At 39.9% G+C, this 22,192-nt stretch overlaps 1 protein-coding gene across 4 annotated transcripts in view; it reads right to left on the bottom strand.

Annotated features, from left to right (window-relative positions):
• Nucleotides 1-1,180: 1,180 nt before the first annotated feature.
• The window catches only part of ZNF81 (zinc finger protein 81), a 124,123-nt gene continuing 103,111 nt past the window's right edge, over nt 1,181-22,192 (bottom strand). For 2 of the 4 annotated variants that reach the window (XM_061409941.1, XM_061409940.1), the window contains exon 5: nt 9,798-20,931. In XM_061409941.1, coding sequence (XP_061265925.1) covers nt 19,223-20,931 — 1,709 coding nt within the window. In that variant the 3' untranslated portion in view covers nt 9,798-19,222. The other 2 variants (XR_009735032.1, XM_061409942.1) reach the window with 2 other exon arrangements.

The following is a 22,192-nucleotide window of genomic DNA, read 5'->3' as shown; positions in this document are numbered from 1 at the left end:
GTTATCCATTTAAAATATACACACTGCTATATTTAAAATGGATAACTAACAAAGATCTAGATGGAACTCTGCTCAACGTTATATGCCAGCCTCGATGAAAGGGGGCTTTGGGGGAGAATGGATACATGTATATATATGGCTGAATCCCTTTGCAGTTCACCTGAAACTACCACACATTGTTAATCGGTTATATCCCAATGCAAAAAAAAAAAAAAGTTTAAAGTTTGGGGGAAAAAAGTATACTACCATCTACAAGCCAAGAAGGAAGCCCTTGTCAGAAATGCAATCAGCCAGAACCTTGATCTTAGACTTCCTTCTAGTCTCCAGAACTGTATGAGAACACATTTCTGTTGCTTAAGTCACCCAGTCTATGGTATTGTTATGGCAGCCCAAGCTAAGACCGTGGTTATGTAGGAGAATGTACTTGTCCTTGGGAAATGCATGGGGAAGTATCCAGGAACAAGGAGCCATCATGTCTGCAACCTACTACAAAGTGGTTCATAAAAAGGAAATAATGCCTATATATATAAATGTGTATATAGAGAGAGGATGGAGGGAAGGAAGGAGGGAGAATCACAAAGAAAATGTGGTAAAATACTAACAATTGTTGAATTTGGTTGAAGGGCTTATAGGAATTCTCTGTATTATTCACAGAAATTCTCAGTTTGAAGTTATTTCTAAATAAATGGTTTAAAAATTAACTGGTCCTTTGGGGGTATGTGTTCATTAGGAATTTGAACAGTGTTTTAGACCAATAATATTTATGGAATCTTTCCAATCTGATTAGGCTCACTTTATCAGAGACTATTTCCTTACCTGGGCACAGTATTGGCTCCTTGTTGCCATGCTTCAAAGTTTCCTATCTTACTTCACTCTCTCTGCGGTCCTGCATCTACAGGATAAGCAACTTGTCAACATTCTAAAGATGAGGCGGTTGCAGTTGAAAGTGGCTTGCCTGGGTGACCTTCAACAATGACCCTGGACTGCTTGGAGGGCCACTGAACCGAAATGTATCCAGGGCACTAGAAAGCATTTCCCTGTTTCCTAAAGGTATGAAGCACTGACACATCTCCCTTTTCTTTGTGTGAGACAGAGCACATGCTTCTAGCCATGCTCACCTCGAACATGACAATGATTCTGGACACTTCCTCTTCTTACCTCCTCCCTCCGTCCTGTATAAACAGAAAGACAAGTGTTCTGATCCCAAACCATGCACCACCACAACCACCCTCACTGCCACCATCACACTTGGTCTCCTTTTTGTGGGAAAGCAGAGTCTAGAATCTCCAGTGCCCCGGCCACCTGGCATAGCTGGCTGGGAAAATGGGATGGGCTTAAGGGCTCCTCTGGGAGAACCCTGGGCAGCCCCCAGCAGCAGGCTCAGCCTTGGCCTACATGTTACTGTGAAACCTCTCTGCTGCTGAGGATGTAGTAGTGCTTTCTTCCACTCCCTGAGCTCAGAGGGCCTCTTAGGGCCCATTCTCTGAGGGGTCAGCCAGCCCTGCTACTCTCCCCATACAGTCCAGGAAACCCTGTAGGAAAAGTGTCCTCCAGCCAGTCCCACTTCAGTCCTTCCTGTGTTCCCCATCAACATTTCTCTCAGTGGAATTTACTTCTCCAAATTCTGGCTGAGTTTCCTCCTGCCTGGGCCCTTCCTGCACCCTCTTCTCAGCTTCAGCAAGCACCACCCACCCTCTACCTCCTGCTTCCTCAGGTCCCCACCCTGAGTGGCACCCAAGTGTGAAAAGTACTTTTGAGAAGCCTCTGTGCATTGGCTCTTGGAGCCATTCATTCATCAGTGAGCCAAGCGCTGGATCTTGTGCTGGGTATGAGGGGTCACCCTCTGCCCCTGGGGAGCTGACAGGCTGTACTGGAAGTGTGCCTTGTGTGACACAGTCCCCTCATGTACCAGGAACCCAGTTCTAGCCACTTCCCTGCTAATAGGACCTCTGTCCTTTACCCTGGGACCCAGGTGGGCCCATGGCCCAGTCTCTCCATGCTACAGATGAGGGCAGTGCCCTAGGAGGGTGGCAATGATGCCCTAGTACCCTTCACCCACAGAGGGCCCATCACTCACCCTGGAATCTTATGAGAGGGAAAAGGAACCTCTATCTTGTTTGGAACAAAGCACTCTGGGGTCTCTTCATTGAAGGAGTTCCACCTCCACCCTAACCCCTCCTTGGTTCCAAGGCTAGCAGCCTCAGGCAACATGGCCCCTTCAGAGCACACTTTTATCTTCTGGGTACCTTGTTGCACTAAACTCAGAAACAACGTAGCGACTAAACAACAACAACAAAGGACATACAGTATAGCACCTAGAGCTATACTCAATATTTTATAATAATCTATAAGGGAAAAGAATCTGAAAAAACAGTCACTTTGCTATATACCTCAAACCAGCACAACACTGTAGATCAACTATACTTTGATAAAAACAGTAAATTTCCAATAATGTAAATGTAAATGATGGAGTAATAAGATTAATAATTTAGGATTAAGGGGATGTAATTCTAGAAGTTTTTTTTAAGCTCTCGTAACTAATATTTTGGAAAATGTCTTTTCCCTGATATAGTTTGTTTTATTTATCCTTTATAAACATTTAGTTGGATTTTAATATAGTACCCTTTATGGTGGTATCACCAACTTCTTTCAGCTGGAGATAGCATAGCATAGCGAAAATTGCACAAGCTCTGGCAAAAAAAAGACCAAGAAATTAACATATTCAATTTAAGATATGGTAAAATGAAGAAAGTCACCAAACAATGGGAATTTATGAAAAAAAAAAAAAAACAACATACAGAAAGTCTGTAGCTAAAAATCACAATAAGTGAAAGTAAGAAATCAACAGAAGGTTTTACTAGGAATAAAACCACCATAAGACCCAGCAATCCCACTTCTAGGCATATACCTCGAGGAAACAAATATTGAAAAAGACACATGTATCCCATTGTTCACTGCAGCACTATTAACAATAGCTAGAACATGGAAGCAACCTAGATGTCCATTGACAGATGAATGGATAAAGAAGTTGTGGTTCATATATACAATGGAAAATTACTCAGCCATAAAAAGGAATACATTTGAGTTAGTTCTGATGAAGTGGATGAACCTAGAACCTATTATACAGAGTGAAGTGAGTCAGAAGAGAAAGATAAATATCATATTCTAATGCATATATACGGAATCTAGAAAAATGGTACTTAAAAATTTATTTACAGGGAAGCAATGGAGAAACAGACATAGAGAATAGACTTATGGACATGGAGAGAAGAGAGGAGAGGGTGAGATGTATGGAAAGAATAACATGTAAATTTAATTACCATATGTAAAATAGACAGCCAACAGGAATTTGCTGTATGACTCAGGAAACTCAAACAGGGGTTCTGTATCAACCTAGAGGGGTAGGATGGGGCAGGAGATGGGAGGGAGGTTCAAAAGGGAGAGGATATATGTATACCTATGGCTGATTCATGTTGAGGTTTGACAAAAACCAACAAAATTCTGTAAAGCAATTATCCTTCAATAAAAAAATAAATAAAAAAAAATCAACAGGTTTTAGTAGCAAACTGGAAACAGGTGAGGCATGGATAATAGAAAATAGAAAATACCATTACTGAATTACAGAGAACTAAAAGAATGGAAAACAATGAAAAGAAAGAGACTCAAGGCACATGGTGGAAGAAATCTAGAAGATGCAGTCACAGAAAGGGAGGCATTTGCTGCCAAGTGCTGGTGAGGGTGTGGAACAGCAGAAATTCTCCTCCTCTGCTAGGGGGGATGTAAAATGGTATAGCCACTTTGGAAAATATCAATAGTTGCTTCAAGAGCTAACAATACATCTATGATATGGTCCAGCCATTTGATTTCTATGTATATACCAAACAGAAATGTGTACATATGTGCACTAAATAGCATGTACTAGAATGTCCAGAGGAGCTTTATTGATAACAGCCAAAAACTGTTTTTATTTGAGATTGATCAGCCACAGAATGGATAAAGGATCAAATAATTTTGCAGGAACAACAGTACAGCCGATGCTCATGGCAAGATACCCACTGTATTAAATAAAGCTTCCCAATTAAAATAAAATCATATAATGAACACCATACTATTGAGTATTCATATAACAAACTTTTTTTGAACTCCTTTTATGTAGCTGGGGTTTTCCTGGGTGTTTGGGGAAACAGAAATTGCAGAATACACATTTCCTATCCTTGAAGGGCTTATAGTCAGTAGTGTGGACACCCAAATGCTGCAAAGCCGTGGAAGGGGTATAAGTTTTGAAAGGTGCATTGTGTCCCTCAGGCTAATCCAGAAAAGGCATTTCCAGGTGGACACACCAGGTGGGACAGGGCACAGGTGCCAGATAAATGTGGCAGGTAACTACAGACATCTGGGAATGAAAGGCAACTGGAATTGGAGGGTGTGAGTAAGCTAACAGGTCACAGGCTGGGGCCACGGCAGCAAAGGGAGCAAGGATGAGTCTGCCCCCATGTCTGTCAGTGGTAGAGCTGTTGGCATTTTGGGTGGGACAGTTCTGTGTTGGGCAGATCTATCCCACACCCTGCAGGATGTTTCATCTCCCCACCTCTATTGAACAAATGACTTCAGTCCTGCCTTGTCTTGTGACAACTGAAAATGATTCTTCATATTTCCAAAGCAGTACAGGTCCACACCACAGGGAGCCGAGAAAGGCACTCCTGGGTCACTGAGAATGTTTAACTTCTTGATCTCAGGGGTGGTTACAAGGCTGTGCTCTAAAATTCATTGAGCTATACTTTTAAAATGTGTATACTTTCCTGGATAAATGTTATACTTTGATTTAAAAGTTTATAGAAAAAAACTTACGGGCTTAAAGGAACATATAGAGGAAAATGTATAATCTTTAATGAATATGTTGGGAACAATAAAGATTTGCTAGCTAAGCATCTTTCTCAAGAAGTTATAAACAGAACAACAAAGTGATTTCAAATAATAGGAGAAAGGTGAATGAAGAGACATTTTCTAAAAATATATATTATACTTGACACATGAAACCAAAACACCACTGAAATAGGAAAGAGTCTATAGACCACTCAAACTTGATTAAAATAAAGTTAAAACCGATATAGAATCAGGAGTGAGAAAGGGAACATAATGCATCCAGAGGAGATTTTAAAGGATGAAAACACAATGTGAATCTTCCAATTAAATGTGGTAGACTGGCCACAAGCATTTAAGTCAGATTTTTTCTAGGACACAAAAACAGAAACTGTAAACAAATGTTTGTTTTGATATATAAACTCACCATGTGAACAAAGGAGATGTTGTGAGAGCACAACAGGTTTCTGGAAAGCAGCCAAAAGAGTGGGCACAGACCCAGCCGAGCAGACCAGAGAAGATCCAGCCCCTTGGCCCCGCAGAGTCCCTGAGGGGTACATTAAGATGAGAATTGGTATAAATATTGAAGGCTCCGAGCTCTGGGTTATGGGAATTCAGTGTGGATCTGTGGTACGTCAGGATGGTCTGGTAGTAACAAAAGAAAGTGAAGTCGCTCAGTCGTGTCCAACTCTTTGGGACCCCATGGAATGTAGCCCACCAGGCTTTTACCGTCTGAGCCACCAGGGAAGCCCAGTGACAATAGAAACCTGGGGTCAAATGACTAGTTTAGACGCCTAGAAGATATTATTAATAGTGTTTTGAAGGTTTTAACTAAAACAGTAAGTCAAGAAAAAGAAGTATATAAATTTGAAGGGAGTCTGGTGCTTCTCTGCATATCCCAGATAATTAAATCAGGAGAAATCACTGTTGATATAGTTGTGAAGGTTTAGGTATGGGAAATGAGAAAGTGGAATAATTGATATAATTTTAGGGGGAGTGTTCCATGCCCCCATTTTCTGGGCCCAGGAGAGGTCAGAAAGTGAAATAATCCATATAAACAACCCATATAAATGCAGTGTGTATAAACCCACATACAGCTCTGTGGTGGGTCTGAGTCCAGCCTGAGAGGGATCTATCTACTGTGGCCTTAGGTATCATGGTAGTACCACTAGGTCTGACTCACCTTGTAATTCATGGGGATCTTCTTGTGCAGTCCTCACAGCCAGGCCACCCCCTTCACAGCTGCAGCAGGAACTCTCCACATCCCAAGGGGACTCTGAAAGCAGATGACTCACAAGCAAGTGGCTGTGGACACAGGAAGGGGCAGAGGTCAGCAGAGAGGCCCAGCACCTTGAAGTATTTCATGCACCACCCAGCTTGGAATGATAAAATGAAGATGATGATAGTACTCACCTGGTACAGTGTTAGGCTGAGAAAATGAGCTGAAGAAAGTAAAGCACTTAGCACAGTGCCAGCTCATAAGGGCAGAATGCTAATAGTTGTTATTTCTGTTAGCACATATCTGTGTGCTAAGTCGCTTCAGCCCGTGTCCAACACTTTTGGGACCCCATGGGCTGCAGTCTGCCAGGTTTTTCTGTTCATGGAATTCTCCAGGCAAAAATACTGAAGTGGATTGCCATTTCCTCCTCCAGGGGATCTTCCCCACCCAGGGATCAAATCCAAGTCTCTTACATCTCCTGCATTGGCAGGCTGGTTCTTTACCACTAGCACCACCAGGGAAGTCCCCTTTCATGGTGGCTCAGCATATTTCTATCCCTAACTAATCAGGATGCCCTAGATAACCCATCACACCCCTTTAGTATGCTCAGAGCCTAGCTCCAAACGCTCTGCACCAGTCATGACATAGCTACCATCTTCATCCCTATGTCATAAATTAAGAAGCTGAGAAATGGCGAGGATAAGGACAAAGTGCTCAAGTTTATATGAACAACAAACGTTTGGTCTGTCCAAAGCCTGAACTTCTAAAAGGGAAGTGACCCGCCACCAGCAAGCCAACAACTGCAAACAGCCGTCGCTTCAAAAGACACAAAAGGAAGCCCAAGTTTAGTCTGTGTTCTGGACCCGCCCTTTTCCCCTATGATTGCCAAAAGAAGCCATAGTGGGCGGGGCTTGTGGGGAACCTCTACAAACACCCTGCCCTCCACATAGAAGTCCCTCGGGAAGTACTTCAACTATATTTTTCTGTTTGTCTTACTGCCAGTACCACTATTGGCATTGCTGGAACTTCTGTATTACTGTAGCATCATTGATTACGTCTTTCGTACCCCGTCCACCACATAGACCACCCCACAAGGCCCGCACACCATAGAGATTTCGGAGGTAACTCACACTTAACTCTTGCGTGAAGGAAGAGCGAATATATCTCGTTTGGTTAGTTCGACCTGAGCAGAGGGCCCAAATTTACCATTCTAGTCCCGAGAATGAATTAGCCGCTTAGACTCCCATAACCTCAGTGTACCGGAGCACCGCCCTTATTGCCCCTCCAGGACGAGACTGAGTGGAACCAGATGGACAGATGGGAAGGGCCGTGTTTTACAGAATTAGATGGGATTGCAGAGAACTCTAGCATGCAAGCAGGGAGAGGAGGAAAAGAAACGGACCAGTGGACACTGTGAGGGCTGTGTATGGAGCCCATAGGGAGCATACCTTGCGCAGGGGCGGGGCTCAGTGGATTTCAAATGAGGGTGGAGACAAGGGAAGCACAGGTGGAATACAAGGCAGGAATGATGCCTAGAGTATATGAAGGGATGGAGACATGGATGCAGGACTACGTATATATAATGGCAAAGTATATTCTCTGATCACAATGGAATTGGATTATAAATCATAACAATAGATGGGAATAGCAAAGTGTATTATAATCCAATACTATATTATGTATTGAGGTGAGGTGAGAGATCCCACATAGGCCATCAGGGTGTGTGATCAGTCTTGTCTGACTCTGCAGCCCCATGGACTATAGCCTGCCAGGCTCCTCTTACCTGCCAGGCTCCTCTGTCCACGGAATATTACAGGCGAGAATACTGGAGTGGGTTGCCATTTCCTACTCCAAGGGATCTTCCCGACCCAGGGATTGAACCTGTTTTCTTATTAAGATCAAGACAAAGGCAAATATTTCCACTGTAGTCACTTCTGCTCATTGTACTGCAGGTTCTGCTGCTCCTGCTGCTGCTAAGTCGCTTCAGTCATGTCCGACTCTGTGCGACCCCATAGACGGCAGCCCACCAGGCTCCCCCGCCCCTGGGATTCTCCAGGCAAGAACACTGGAGTGGGTTCTAGCGAGTACAATAAGACAAGAAATAAATAAAATGGAAAGAAAGAAGCAAAACTACCGTTTCTTACAGATGACATGATTGTCTATGTATAAAAGCTTACAGGATCAAAACTAGCTACTAGAACTTATAAATGAGCTTTGCAAGGTTATAGGATACAAGCTCAACATGCAAAAGTCAACTGTATTTCTCTATCCTAGCAAATAACTATTGGAAACTTTAAAATAACTAATATCATTTAAAATAATATAGACATATAAAATATTTAGGGATAAATTTGACAAAATGTGTAAAATTTGCATACTAAAAACTAGAAAACACTTTTGAGAGAAATGAAAGAAGACCTAAATAAATGGAAAGATATATCTGTTCATGGATCTGAAAACTCAGTATTATTAAAATGTCAACTATTTCCAAATAGCTCCATAGATTCGATTCAATCCCAATCAAAACCCAAGCAGGCTTTTTATAGTAACCAACAAGCTGATTCCAAAATTCATTTGGAAATATAAAAGACTCATATATGCCTAAAAATTGTGGAAAAGAGTAAAGTTAGAGGACTTATACTATTTGACTTCAAGACTTATTATAAAGCTACAGTAATCAGTGATGTTACAATGCAAGACAGACAAACAGAAAAATAGAACTGAAGTACTTCTAGTGGGACTTCCCGGGAGGTCCAGTGGCTCAGACACCACACTCCCAATGCAGGGGTACTGGGTTTGATCCACGGTCAGAGAACTAGCTCACACTTGCCACAACTGAGAGTTTGGATGCCACAACTAAAGATTCTGCATGCCACAACTAAGACCCGGTGCAGCCAAATAAATAAATAAGAACTGAAGTATTTCCAGAAATACAACCAATCAACTGATTTTCTTTTAACAGAAATGACAAGGTAATTCAATGGTGGGAGGATAACTTTTTTTTTTTTAAAACAAATGGTTCTGGAACAACTGGACAGCCATATGCAAAACAAAATGAACTTAAATCCTTTCTTAAGACTATATACAAAATTAAATCAAAATGGACATAACTACATGTAAGAACCAATATTATAAAATGTCTAGAAGAAAGCATAGGATAAAATCTTAGTGACTTTGAAATTTGCAAAAATTTCTTAACAATGACTCAAAAAGCATGGACTATGAAAGAAAGTATAAATACACTGGACTCAACTAAAATTAAAAACTTTTTCTCTTCTGTTATTCAAATGAAAAGGCAAACTTGGGAGCAAATATTTGCAAAATATATATCCAACAAAGGACTTATATCTAGGATATATAAAGAGCTCTTACAATTGGGCAAAATAAAAGATACACCAACCAAGATGATATAGATTATAAATAAGCATAAGACGCTCCACAGCATTATAGGAAAATGTAAATTGAAACCACAGTGAGATACCATATCATTCCCACAAAAATGGCTAAAATTTAAAAGGAGTAATTATACCTAGTGAGGGCAAAGATATGAAGCAAATGGAACACTTACACACTGCTTGTGGGAACGTAAAATGGTATGGCACTTTGGAAAACAGTTTAGTAATTTCTTAAATAGCTAAACACACACTCAACATATAACAAAAATATTCATTCCCAGGTATTCACACAAGAGAAATGAAAGCTATGTCCACACAAAGACTTGCATTGAAATGTTCGTATCACTTTTATTTGTAACAGCCAAAAACTAGAAACACCATAGATTTCTATCAACACATGAATGGGTAAACAAATTTGGTTTATCTATACAATGAAATACCACTCAGGAGTAAAAAGTAAGTAATATAGACACATGTAACAACAAAAATGAATCACAAAATAATTATGCTGAATGACAGAAGCCAAACAAAACAAGGATACCTACAATATGATTCCATATATATATATAACTGTAGAAAATTCAAACTAATTTGTAATGAAAAACAGATCAGTGGTTGCCTGTGGATGGGAGGGGAGAGTGTAGGGAGAGAGAGATGGGTGTCAAAGGGTCATAAGGAAATTGTTAGGGGTAATGGATACATTCATTGTTTTTATCATAGTGATGGTTTTAAAGGTACATATATATGCCAAAACTCACCAAATTATGCACTTTAAATAATTTCCATTTACTATATGTTATTATACCTCAATAAAGTTGTAAAATATATTTTGGAGACAGTGAGAGAAATTTGAAAATGGACTGGATATGCAATATCATATTCAATATCATATGAGAACTAGATTGATAATGATAATCTAGGTATGGGGGTGAATGTCCTTATTTTTAGGAGATGGATGCTCAAGTATTTGAGTGTAATGTTCTAATGTCTGTAATTTGCCATCAATTACTCAGGAAAAAATTTACGTATACTGTTGAATCTAGATGAAAGTTGTGTGTGTTAACTGTACTGTTCTTTTGATGTTTGTACATGATTGAAAATTGACATAATTAAAATGTAGGGAAAACACAATATTGTTACATTGATTTATTATTGCCCATCCTCTTAGGAAGAGAGACATGATCTTTATTATCCTAGAATGTAAGTAAATCTTCTCTGTGAATGTCTCCAGGGAGGGAGACATCGTCTATCCTTATTGTCCTGAAATGTAAATAAATCTGAGCACACTGGCTATTAATGCCTAGACATTAAGAAACATGAGAGATTCATGGAGTCTTAAGAGCCAACCATAAACAACCAAAAAGAATAATGATATGAAATGAATGTAGAGCAGTATGAAATGGATGGAGATGACAAAGACACATTACATATGCATAACCGATGTCCATGAAGAAAAGATAGACCAGATTAAAAAGTTAAGCAAAATAACACTTCCCTGAAATAAAAGGTTTGAATCATGATTGGAACAACTCACTATAACCCAGTCAAAATCAGTTTACAAAAATCAAGACTAAGGCATACACTTCTAAAGATCCTTAACTTCAAGCATAAAAAAAGAATCATATGGCAGAAACATACAAGAAAAATAGCAGGTTAATCTAAGATTTCTCAATGGCACCACCCAATTTTAGAAGAGTGATGTTTACCAAGTTATCAGGAAAAGAAAGTGTAACATTAACAATCAGGGTTCATTTGGGGAAGCGGATTCATTATGAGTATAATGAAATAAGGAATTTAAAAATATGAATTAGATCATGCACAATTGTGGGAGTAGCTGGGGAAGTAAAGGCATGGAAGGGGAAGTTGGAAGATTAGAGAAGTCACTAAATCAGCCTTTTTGAAACACTGGCATGGGTGGATAAGTCAGTGCTTGCAAGAAAATCTGAGAAGCCAGGCACACTCAGCTGCTTAAGTAACACTGTGAAAGGGGAGCTGATGAAGAAGTCTATGAAGAGCTGTTGCCTTTGTGGGCTGCAGCCAGGCATCAAGTGGCAGGCCGAAGGTCAGCAGGGCTAGGAGACAAGTGAAAGTTGCTCAGTCTTGTCTGACTCTTTGCCAGACCATGGACCATACAGGTCCATGAAATTCTCCAGGCCAGAATACTGGAGTGGGTAGCCACTCCCTTCTCCAGGGAATCTTCCCAACCCAGGGATTGAACCTGGGTCTCCAGATTGCAGGCAGATTCTTTACCATCTGAGCCACCAGGGAAGCCCAAGAGTACTGGAGTGGGTAGCCTATCCCTTCTCCAGCAGATCTTCCCAACCCAGGAATCGAACTGGGGTCTCCTGCATTACAGGCGGATTCTTTACCAGCTGAGCTACCAGAGAAGCCCTGGCTGGGAGATAGAAAGGGCTGAATACAGAGTGGAAGAGAGTGAAGAAATGTTAAGACCTAGGTATCTCTGCATTTGTCCTTCTCTGAATCTAATCTCAAACTTTTGGAGTAATGGTTGCTCCTTCATTTTGACCTCCCAAATCTCATGCAATTTCTACTTTTGGCTGACTTGGAATCACAAAGGACTCTTGAAAACACATTTCTCAGTACAACCTAGACAACAACAGAGTAATGCAGCCCAATAGCCTAATATTTTTTTCTACCGGAAAAATTTTGTGGTGAAGTAACACCACCTGAGTTCAGAAATCCCTTCAAATTTGCTCAGTTGTTTTCCTTAAATTCACTTCTAAATAACACCAAAGGTAATAATGACCTCCTTGTCACAAAATCCAAGAACCAGTTTTCCATCCTCATGTGAATTGACCTTTAGTCTGGAAAGTTTCTCCACTGAAACATTCCTTGGAAACACTCTATTGTCTATGAGTCACTTTCTCATCTGGTATGTTTTCTTCTTTCCGGCTGCTCCTTCCCATTATCCTCTATACATGAATCTTTCTTAGCCTAGCCCTCAAAAGGTGGTAACAAGCCTTGGTCCTTGGCCCGTTTTTCCTGTTACTCTAAACATTTTCTTTAGGTAGTTGGAGACTAAGACACCACAGATAAGCCCTCAAATCCTGCCCAATCATAAAGAATGGTAGGGGGGCCTTGGCAGACTCAGCTGCTGCTGCTAAGTCATTTCAGTCATGTCCGACTCTGTGCGACCCCATAGACAGCAGCCCACCAGGCTCCCCCGTCCCTGGGATTCTCCAGGCAAGAACACTGGAGTGGGTTGCCACTTCCTTCTCCAATGCATGAAAGGGAAAAGTGAAAGTGAAGTCGCTCAGTTGTGTCCGACTCTTCGCGACCCCATGGTCTGCAGCTTTCCAGGCTCCTCTGTCCATGGGATTGTCCAGGCAAGAGTACTGGAGTGGGGTGCCTTCTCCAGGCAGACTCAGCAAGTGGTATGTATCTAGTATTCATAGTTCTAAGTGCTTTATATAGACAAATGCATTAATTTATTATGAGTAATTGTGTACCCTCAAAGATATGTTGAGGGGCTTCCCCAGTGGCTCAGCAGTAAAGATTCCACCTGCAATGCAGAAGACACAGGTTCGATCCCTGGGTCGGGATGATCCCCTGGAGGAGGAAATGGCAACCCACTCCAGTATTCTTGCCTGGAGAATCCTGTAGACAGAGGAGCCTGGTGGGCTACAGTCCATGCGGTGTGCAAAGAATTGGACACAACTGAAGTGACTTAGCAGTAGCAACAGCAAAGATACATTGAAGTCCTAACTGCCAGAACCTCAGAATGTGAATTCACTTGATAATAGAGTCTTTACAGAAGTAATCAAGTTAAAATGAGGTCAGTAGGGTGGGCCTAATCCAATATGACCATATTCTTATAAAAAAGGGAAAATCAGACACAGAGACAGACATGCAGAGGGAACACGACCTGGAGACACTCAGGAAGAAAATGGCTGTGTGACTGGAGTGATGCATCCACAAGCCAATGAATACTTGAGACTACCAGAAACTAGGAGAGAAGCAGGAAACAATTCCTCCTCTAGTACCTTCAGAGGAAGTGTGGCCCTGCTGACACCTTGATTTCAGACTTCTGGCCTCACAATACATTTCTGTTGAAGCCACTCAGTTTGTGGAACTATATAGCCCTAGGAAGTTTATACTCATCTCACGTTGAATCTATGAGATATGTACTACTGTGACCATCCTTTACAGCTGAATAAATCAGTACAGAGAGATTACTAACTTGCTCAAGGTCACAGAGCTAGTAACTGGTAGAGTCAGGATTGAAACCCTAGCCATCGGTTCCTGAGCCTATCTACCCAGCCATTATGAAAACCGCCTCGTAATATTTTGAACAGCATTGCTAAGTTGAAAAAGGGGTATATAAATAAATCTTAATATGCAAACAGTTAAGTTATTGCATATCCACCCTGCAAACTATGATGCAATTATTCAAAAATGTTATTATTCAGTAATAAAGCAAGCAGAGATAATTATGTGATACGATCCCATATTTGAAAGTCAAGGAAGAAAACAAATCTTATATAGCTTCTATCTGATTATAAGCATGTAACATATGTATATCTATATATAATTTATATGAGCACAGATTAAAACATGAAAGCATTCATAGTAGTTAATTAGTATTGGTTATCTGTTCTGAATACATAGTGGAGGAAAGTCAGTAAATAATAAATGTATTAGGTATCTTTTTCTGGGTAACAAGCCTCCAAAAACATAGTGGCTTAAAACAATAAACATTTTAATCAATGATTCTGTGAGTTGTCTGGGATCAGTGGGGTCGATGGCAGACCTTTTCTAGTCCAGAAACAGACTGCCCTAAAATTTAGCAGCTTAAAACATTTATTCTCTTGTGGTTTCTGTGGGTCAGGAATTCAGGTGAGGCTCAGAAGTGTGCCTTTGGCTGAAGGTCTTTCATGAAGTTGCAGTCAAACTGTCAGCTAAGGCTATGGTCATATTTGAAGACTAGATTGGGAGAATATGCTCCCAAACTCATCCACATAGGTCTTTCCATAGAGCTGCCTCATGCTTCCCCTAAGGTGAACCAACTGAGAGTGAGAGCATCCAAAATGGAAGCCCCAGTCTTTCTGTAACCTAATCTTGGAAGTGACATCCCATTACCTCTGCCTTATTCTATTCACTAGAACCAAGTCATTAACCTGGTGCAAACCCATGGGAACAGGATTATACAAAGGTGTAGATACCAAGAGGTGGGGATCATGATGCAAGGTCGTCTCAGAGGCTGCTGACCACAGGCGGACTGACCATGGTTACATGGATAGAATGGCTTCATTCACATATCTTGCAGATGAAATCTAGTTGGTTTAGGGTACCTCAATTGGGATGGCTCATCTCTGTTCCACTGCTGCTCCATAAGGTTACTCATAGCATAACTCAGGCTTTTCCATACTTGGGCTCAGGATTTCTAAGAGCAGCAATAGTGGGCAAACCTCAATGTGCAAGTACTTCTCAAGCCTCTGCTAGTGTCATATTTGCTAATATCCCGTTGACCAAAGAAAACGGCCAAATCCAGTTTCAAGGGCTGGAGAAATAGACTCTACCTCTTGGGTAAAGTGGTAAAGTCACATGGAAAGGGGGCATATATTCTGATAGTAGTGGCCAAAGGAGACCATCCAGATTTCTGGATTCTGGCTAGAAATGCAGACACTTGGAAAGAGCTCAGCTCCCATTCTTACAATTAGAAAAAATCCAGGTAATCTATAAAATCATAACTTTCCTTGAATTCATCAGGGAGCTAATGTCATAGGGGAACAAACTAGCTTGATATATAAGACAAATGCCTCAAAGAAGGCAGGAAGTTATCACTGGGTTATCTGTGGCAGAGCAGGAAAGAAGATGGGTCCACCACACCAGAATTAAGAATTCAGCAAGAATCTTAAATAAAGTTTTAAAAGTTGAGTGTGGGATAGTGAGAGAATATCAGAGCTCTGAGAGCGGGAGACATAGGCCCCCACTTTCAGGTTCTTCTCCATAGACCTCCACTGGTTGCTCATAAGAAACATCAGGGGTAGGATGGGAGACTGCAGAAAGCCTCTCTCAGTGGTGTAGGCCTTTAGGGGCACAGCTGCTGATACAGAAATGGCCAAAGCCCTGATGGGACCCTACTCCCTCACAGAATAAAAACTTTAAGCCACTGGGTGAAGTGCAGCAAACCTTGTTGCCCCCAAGACATAGGTAAAGATCTACTGTAGCTAGAGGAAAGGAAAAGGGAAGGACAGGAAACCTTCCTAGGTTCAGACCATTTAAAGCCCTATATTAATACTAATGGGAAGGGCAGGATCACTGAAAAAGCTTCACCTTCCAAGATCTAGGGATATAGGGCCTGTCTAAGACTGAGGCTGGCCCCAGACACCTCCTGCCCTCCCACTCATCAGGTCACCAAGACCCAGGTAATAATAAAAGTCTGCTACTAAGGGAAAGGCAAGAGCATAGAGAGAGTGCCTCTCCATAGTATAAGCACATTAAGAAAGGCCTAAAGGCAAGGGTGGTGCGGGAATACTGAGAAAAATTATCTGGAAAACCAGTGCCTACTGGAAGCACAAGGTAACACTAGAGAAATTTGAAGTCATTGATACATTGTAGGTAAAGAGAGCAACACCACCACCTAAACACCAGAACAAATCCTAACTAGCTGGCCTCAATTCCCCTATGCCAATGACCTATAAGGAAAGTAACATGTCTACTCCCAGGAATTACATATTTACCTCAGTTTCTACTATCCTACATATAACATCTGACATTCAGCCAAATATTATATGCAAAACAGCAAGAATAAATAATCCACTGTCAAGAGACAAAACAATCAACAGATCCAGATTCAGTTGATTTAGTTGTTTTAACTGTCAAACAAAGAGTTTAAAATAACAATGATTAGTATGTTAAAGAGGGTAGTGGAAAATGTAAACAACAGGTATAAACATGTGGGGAATTTCAGCAGAGATGAAAACTCTTTCAAATTCAAATGGACAATCTAGAAATAAAAAGAAAACATTAACTGAGATAAAGATTGCCTTCAATGGGTTCATCAGTAGATCTGACAGAGCCAGGGTAGAGGTTAAAATGAGTGACCTTGAAGATAGGTTAATAGAAATTATCCCAACTGAAACACAAAGCAAAATAATGACTGAAAACAGGCATACATACAGGGATGGAAAATTGTAGTATTTTCTATCACAGTCTCTGTCCTGATAATAAATTATTTACATTATCACACCAGGCAAAATCTATTCACCCCCATTCCAAGACCTCCAAACATTCATCCCAAATTAAAACATTAGGCTCAAATCCAAGACCTTAAGACTTCTATATCAGATTCAAATATGGCTGAGGCTCCTTGGGTGTAGATTCTCAGTTTTTTTTTTATCCAGAGACCTGTGAACTAAATGACAAGTTATATGACCACTCCCCTAACCCAACACACACATACTCACACATGTGCATACACATAAATATAAATACAATAGTGAGATAGGGACAGGATAACTGTAACAGATACTTCCATTCAAAAAGGGAAGGAAAAAGAGGCATATATCAATCACTGTTCAATAACAATTCTGAAATCCCACAGAGCAAATACTGTCAGGTATCTCTGCTCCAGGGGCAAAAAATGTTTCTTGTTTAGGTCATAGTTCTGCCTGGGAATGGCTTCCCAATCCATTTTAGTACATTGTTCTTGGATCTTCTCTCTGAGACGGCCTTCTTTTCCCATAAGAAATGGCCCATGCTTGCAGCTGAGTAACTTTCACAGCTTGCTTCCTGTTCACAGAAGTTAAGACAGGGGAGTCCATTTTTCACTTTGGACTTTTTCAGTCCTTTAAGTCCAACATGGAGGTAGTTTTGTTAGTAAAACTCTGTTAAAAATGTTGCAAGTTTTCTATGAATCTGGTTTGTATTGACTCTATGTCCCAAATGCAACATCAACAATTCTTTTTAAGATGGGCCCCTCTCTACTTTGAACAGTGAGTCAGGCTATTGGGACACTGTTGAGAAGTTTTTGAGAGCTGTTTAGCTTAGCTGACAGGGTCTCCCAAACACCAACTTAAATATTTTACACATTTTAACAAAGGGTCTTAGAACCACATCTATGATTTGATCTCTACTCTGGAGGTCACTTTTTCACCTTGAGAATATTTTGATGGCTGGAGAGACTGGAGATGTGAAGCAGTTACCTTCCAACTCAGCCAAGTCCTGTTTTTTTAGGTGTTTGTTCTGAACTCTGATGGCAAATGGAACAGTTATTTACTTAGTTCATTTTTTTTTCTGCATTTTATCATATGCAGCTAAAAGAAGCAAACATATACTTCAACATTCTGTTGGAAATCTCTTTAGCCAGATCCACAAGTTCATTTGGTATATTCTCTATCTTTCCACAGAGCATGGTAGCTGTTTTGCTATTTTTTCCCTCACTAAACAACATGGACTGCCATCTTCTGCAGACTTTCTTAACAGTTTTCCTCATTGCTTTTCCAGTCTCCACCTGATGCCCAGGCCCAAAGCTGATGCCACATGTTTTATATTTTGATACAACACCCCCAGTAGGTGTACACTTTTATGTATTACTCAGCATTTGCTGTATAACAGACTACACCAAACTTAGTAGCTTAAAACAATCATTTTTTCTATCTCATAAGTCTCCAGGTTGGTTGGGATGACTGATGTGGCTCTTCTGGTGTGGGCTGGCATGGCTGGGGCTGGAGGTTAAAGAAGGCCTTACTCCCACATCTGGCATTTGGTTTAAGGGGCTTCATCTGGATTGGTTCATCTCTGTTCCACGTGGTTTCACATCCCTTAGTAATTTGAGCTTCTTCACATGAAGGTCTCAGAATTCAAAAGAGCGGCAAGAAAGGGTAAGTCTCAAAGCAGGCTTTTCACACCTCTCCAGCATCTTCTTGAATCTCTTTGTTAATGTATATTGGCCCAAGCAATTCACATGGCCAAACTCAGAGTCAAGGAGTAGAGAGAGAGCTCTGCCTCTTAATAAGAGAAACAACAGTAATATTACAAAGAGGGGTGCATAAAAGGATGGGAGAGACCTGTGGTTATTTCTGCACTGTACCACAATGAAGGAAGATAAAAATATGATGTCATGGAAATCAACATGTATGACAGGATTATATTTGTTTGTGTAAAATTATATCAGCAGATGAGTGTATATATAAAACCATAATGACTTTATAACTGTGGATTCACATGAGCAAAATATTCAGTAGCAAACATATTTGATAGACACAAATACAAAAAAAAGAATTTCAACTCAATTATTCCTCCCATTGTGCAATGTGTTTTGCTACAAATAGATCTGAGAGCAGGTCTATACATCAAATATATTATTGTTTTGTCCTACCTTTCACTTTGTTGTCACTTTAAATTGCTTAATACAACACAATAAACATTACTGTCATTTATATCATTTTTCATACTTTATCTATAAAGAACTTGGTAATAATTTGCCTTATAATACTTTCTACAGGAAGGCTTTTCCTAATATCTCAAACTGATAACATTTTCCCCAGTATGAATTCAATTATATTTTGTGAGGATTTGCAAATATGGAAATTCCTCATCATTCAATGCATTCTTAGAGAGTCTCTTCTGAATAATTTTTCTCATCTCAGGTGAAAGAGCCTGACACATTCTTTTTATTATGCAATGCATTCAATATCTGATCTGTCTTGGCTGAATTTTTAACACACACTTAGACCTGATTTCTGTTGTAAGGCTTTCTCATTTTCAAGAAACAGGGTTACTTTCATGTATGAATATTGCGATGCATACTCAGAACGGATTTCTGAGTGAACCCTTTTCCACAGTCACTACATTTATAGGGTTTATCTCCAGTATGAATTGTCTGGTGTTTATTGAAATTTGACCTGTCTGTGAAAGCTTTCCCACATTCTGCACATATATATGGTTTCTCTCCTGTGTGAATTCGCTGATGTACTTTGAGGTGTGGTTTCTTTGAGAAGGATTTCTCACAGTCAGAACATTTATAAGGCTTATCTGTAGTATGGATTCTCTGATGTGTAAGTAACTCTGACTTCTGGATGAAGGCCCTGCCACAATCAGCACAAACATAGGGCTTCTCTCCAGTATGAATAGTCTGGTGTTTATTGAAATTTGACCTATCCGTGAAGGCCTTCCCACATTCAGCACATATATAAGACTTCTCTCCAGTGTGAGATTTCTGGTGAGTATTCAGATTTGATCTGTTGGTAAAGGCCTTACCACAGTCAGTGCATATGTAGGGTTTCTCTCCTGTGTGAATTCGCTTATGCATCTGGAGTTGTGACTTAGAAGGGAAAGATTTCGCACAGTCACTGCATTCATAAGGCTTCTCTCCAGTATGAATTCTTTGATGCGCAATCAAGTGTGCCTTTTGGATGAAGGCCTGCCCACATTCAGTACATATGTAGGATCTCTCTCCTGAATGAATTCTCTGATGCATTCTGAGTGTTGATTTTTGGGTAAAGGCCTTCCCACACTCACTGCACTTATGGTGTCTCTCTCCAGTATGAATTTTCTGATGTACATTGAGGGCTGAGTTTAGGGAGAAGCCTTTCCCACATTCACTGCATTCATAAAGTTTTTCTCCAGTATGGGTTGTCTGATGCCTTAGCAGAGATGACACTTGGAAAAATGATTTTCCACATTCATGACATTTATAGGGTTTTTCTCTAGTATGAATTTTCTCATGCAGAATTAATTCTGAATTCTGGATGAATGCCTTTCCACACTCAGAACATATATATAGCTTTTCATCTCTATGAACTCTCAAATAAATACTGAGTAGTGGCTTCTGTGTAAAAACATTTACACATTTCCTAAGTTCATGAGGTTTATCCATAGTATGAATTCTCTGAGGTGCAAAGAGTTGAGACCTCTGGGTGAAGATCTTCCCAAGTTCAGTACACATATTTGCTTTCTCCCCAACAGGAAATTTCAGATTGTGACTGAGTGCTTGTTTGAAGCTGAAGACTTTTCCACACTGATTGCTGTCACAGAATTTCACTCCAGTATGTGTATTTTCATGTTTAGTATAAGAAGAGCTCTGGGTGAAAACTTGACTGTGTCCAATAATTTTATCAAAGTTATTTGTTGCATTGCTTTCACTATGAATATGTACATCTAAATTATGCTTTAAATTCTTTCCAAATGAGTTACGTTTATGGGGTCTTTTCTGTGAAGGAATACAATTTGGGCCTGGATGAATAAATTTTCCACTGTTTTTATATTCATAATCCCACTCTGTATTCAATATTTTCTTATTGATGAAAGCAGCATGACTCAAAGGTTTGTTCTGCTTTTCCTGGTAGCTTTTTATCTGTTCAGCATCTTGCCACAGTACTTCTAAAATGGAATACAATGAATCATCTTTTGCATCTTCACCTTCCATTTCACCATGAAATGAAACTTTTCCAGAAATTCTTTTTTGTAAGGTTTTAATCCCAAACTTTCCATCTAAAAAGAGAAAAAAAGTAAAATGACACAAATAATACATAACAGAAGATTAAGAGGCACACTTAAGTTAATCCAAATTGGTCACAGAGAAACCAGTAAATCTGATGATGATGATGATGACAATGATAGAAAGTACATAAATAGCACTTATTATGTGCCAAGCTCTTACATGATTTGGTGGTACAGGCACTGTTCTACAAAATATATACATATGAACTCATTTAATCCTTTCAAAAGCCCTATGAGGTATCTTATCCACCACTGTAGATAAGGAAAGTGAAGTTCAGAATAATTACACATATATTCAGTATTGGAGATTGGAGTTTAACATAAGCAATCTAGCTTTATTTTGGTAGGGGATATCAAGTAAGGTGGACTGAAGATTAAACAGAGAAGGGTTTTAAGGGGAAACATCTATGGAGAGCCTAGGCTTGAATGGGTAACTCAGAGTCTAAGTCCTCATTAGCTTTCCATTCTAAATCCTCACTAATCTCACCGCTTATTGCTTATCAGCATCAATATCAAATTAATGTGATAAAATAGTTAAGTTTGCTAAGAGAGTAGATTCTACAAGTTCTCATCACAAAGAAAATCTTTTCCTTTTCATTTTTGTATCTATATAATATGATGTTAACTAAACTTGCTGTGGCAACCATTTCACAATATACGTATGTCAAGTTACTATGCTGTACACCTTAAACTTATACAATGCTGTATGTCAATTATATCTCAATAAAACTAAACAAATAATTTATTCATGTCTACAGGAAAAATACTGTGGTCGTAGCCATTTTGACCTATACAAACAATAAATGGATGTCTATACTCCAACTCTCCATCCAAGTGTAACTGTTTCCCTGGAAATAAAATTAAATATATTTAATAAGAAGTACATAATGAAAGTGATGAAAAGCCATCTGTGGTAGAATGAAAGCTGACCACTAGAATCTGTTTCACCATTCTTTTGCATTAATGGATTAGTAGCCAGGAATATGGCTGCCCAGTCATATAACATTTCTCAGCCTCCTTTGAAAATTGCTGTGACCATGTGACAATGTTCTCAACAGAATATGAGAGAAAACACTGGGTGCCACCTTCAAACCAAAGCATTGAAACAGTAGGCATATTTTCTCTATACCTTCTACCTTCATGCTTACTAAAACCTGGATTTGACAGCAACATGGATTCAAACATGTAGATGCCACAAAAATTCAAAAGACGGTGGAGCTGAGTAATGGATTCATGAATAAGCAGAAGCAGC

The sequence above is a fragment of the Bos javanicus genome, chromosome X (genome assembly GCF_032452875.1).
Source record: "Bos javanicus breed banteng chromosome X, ARS-OSU_banteng_1.0, whole genome shotgun sequence".
Classification (NCBI taxonomy): Eukaryota; Metazoa; Chordata; class Mammalia; order Artiodactyla; family Bovidae; genus Bos; species Bos javanicus.
The sequence above is the reverse complement of the archived record's forward strand: the minus strand, read 5'-3'. Positions and strand labels throughout refer to the sequence as shown.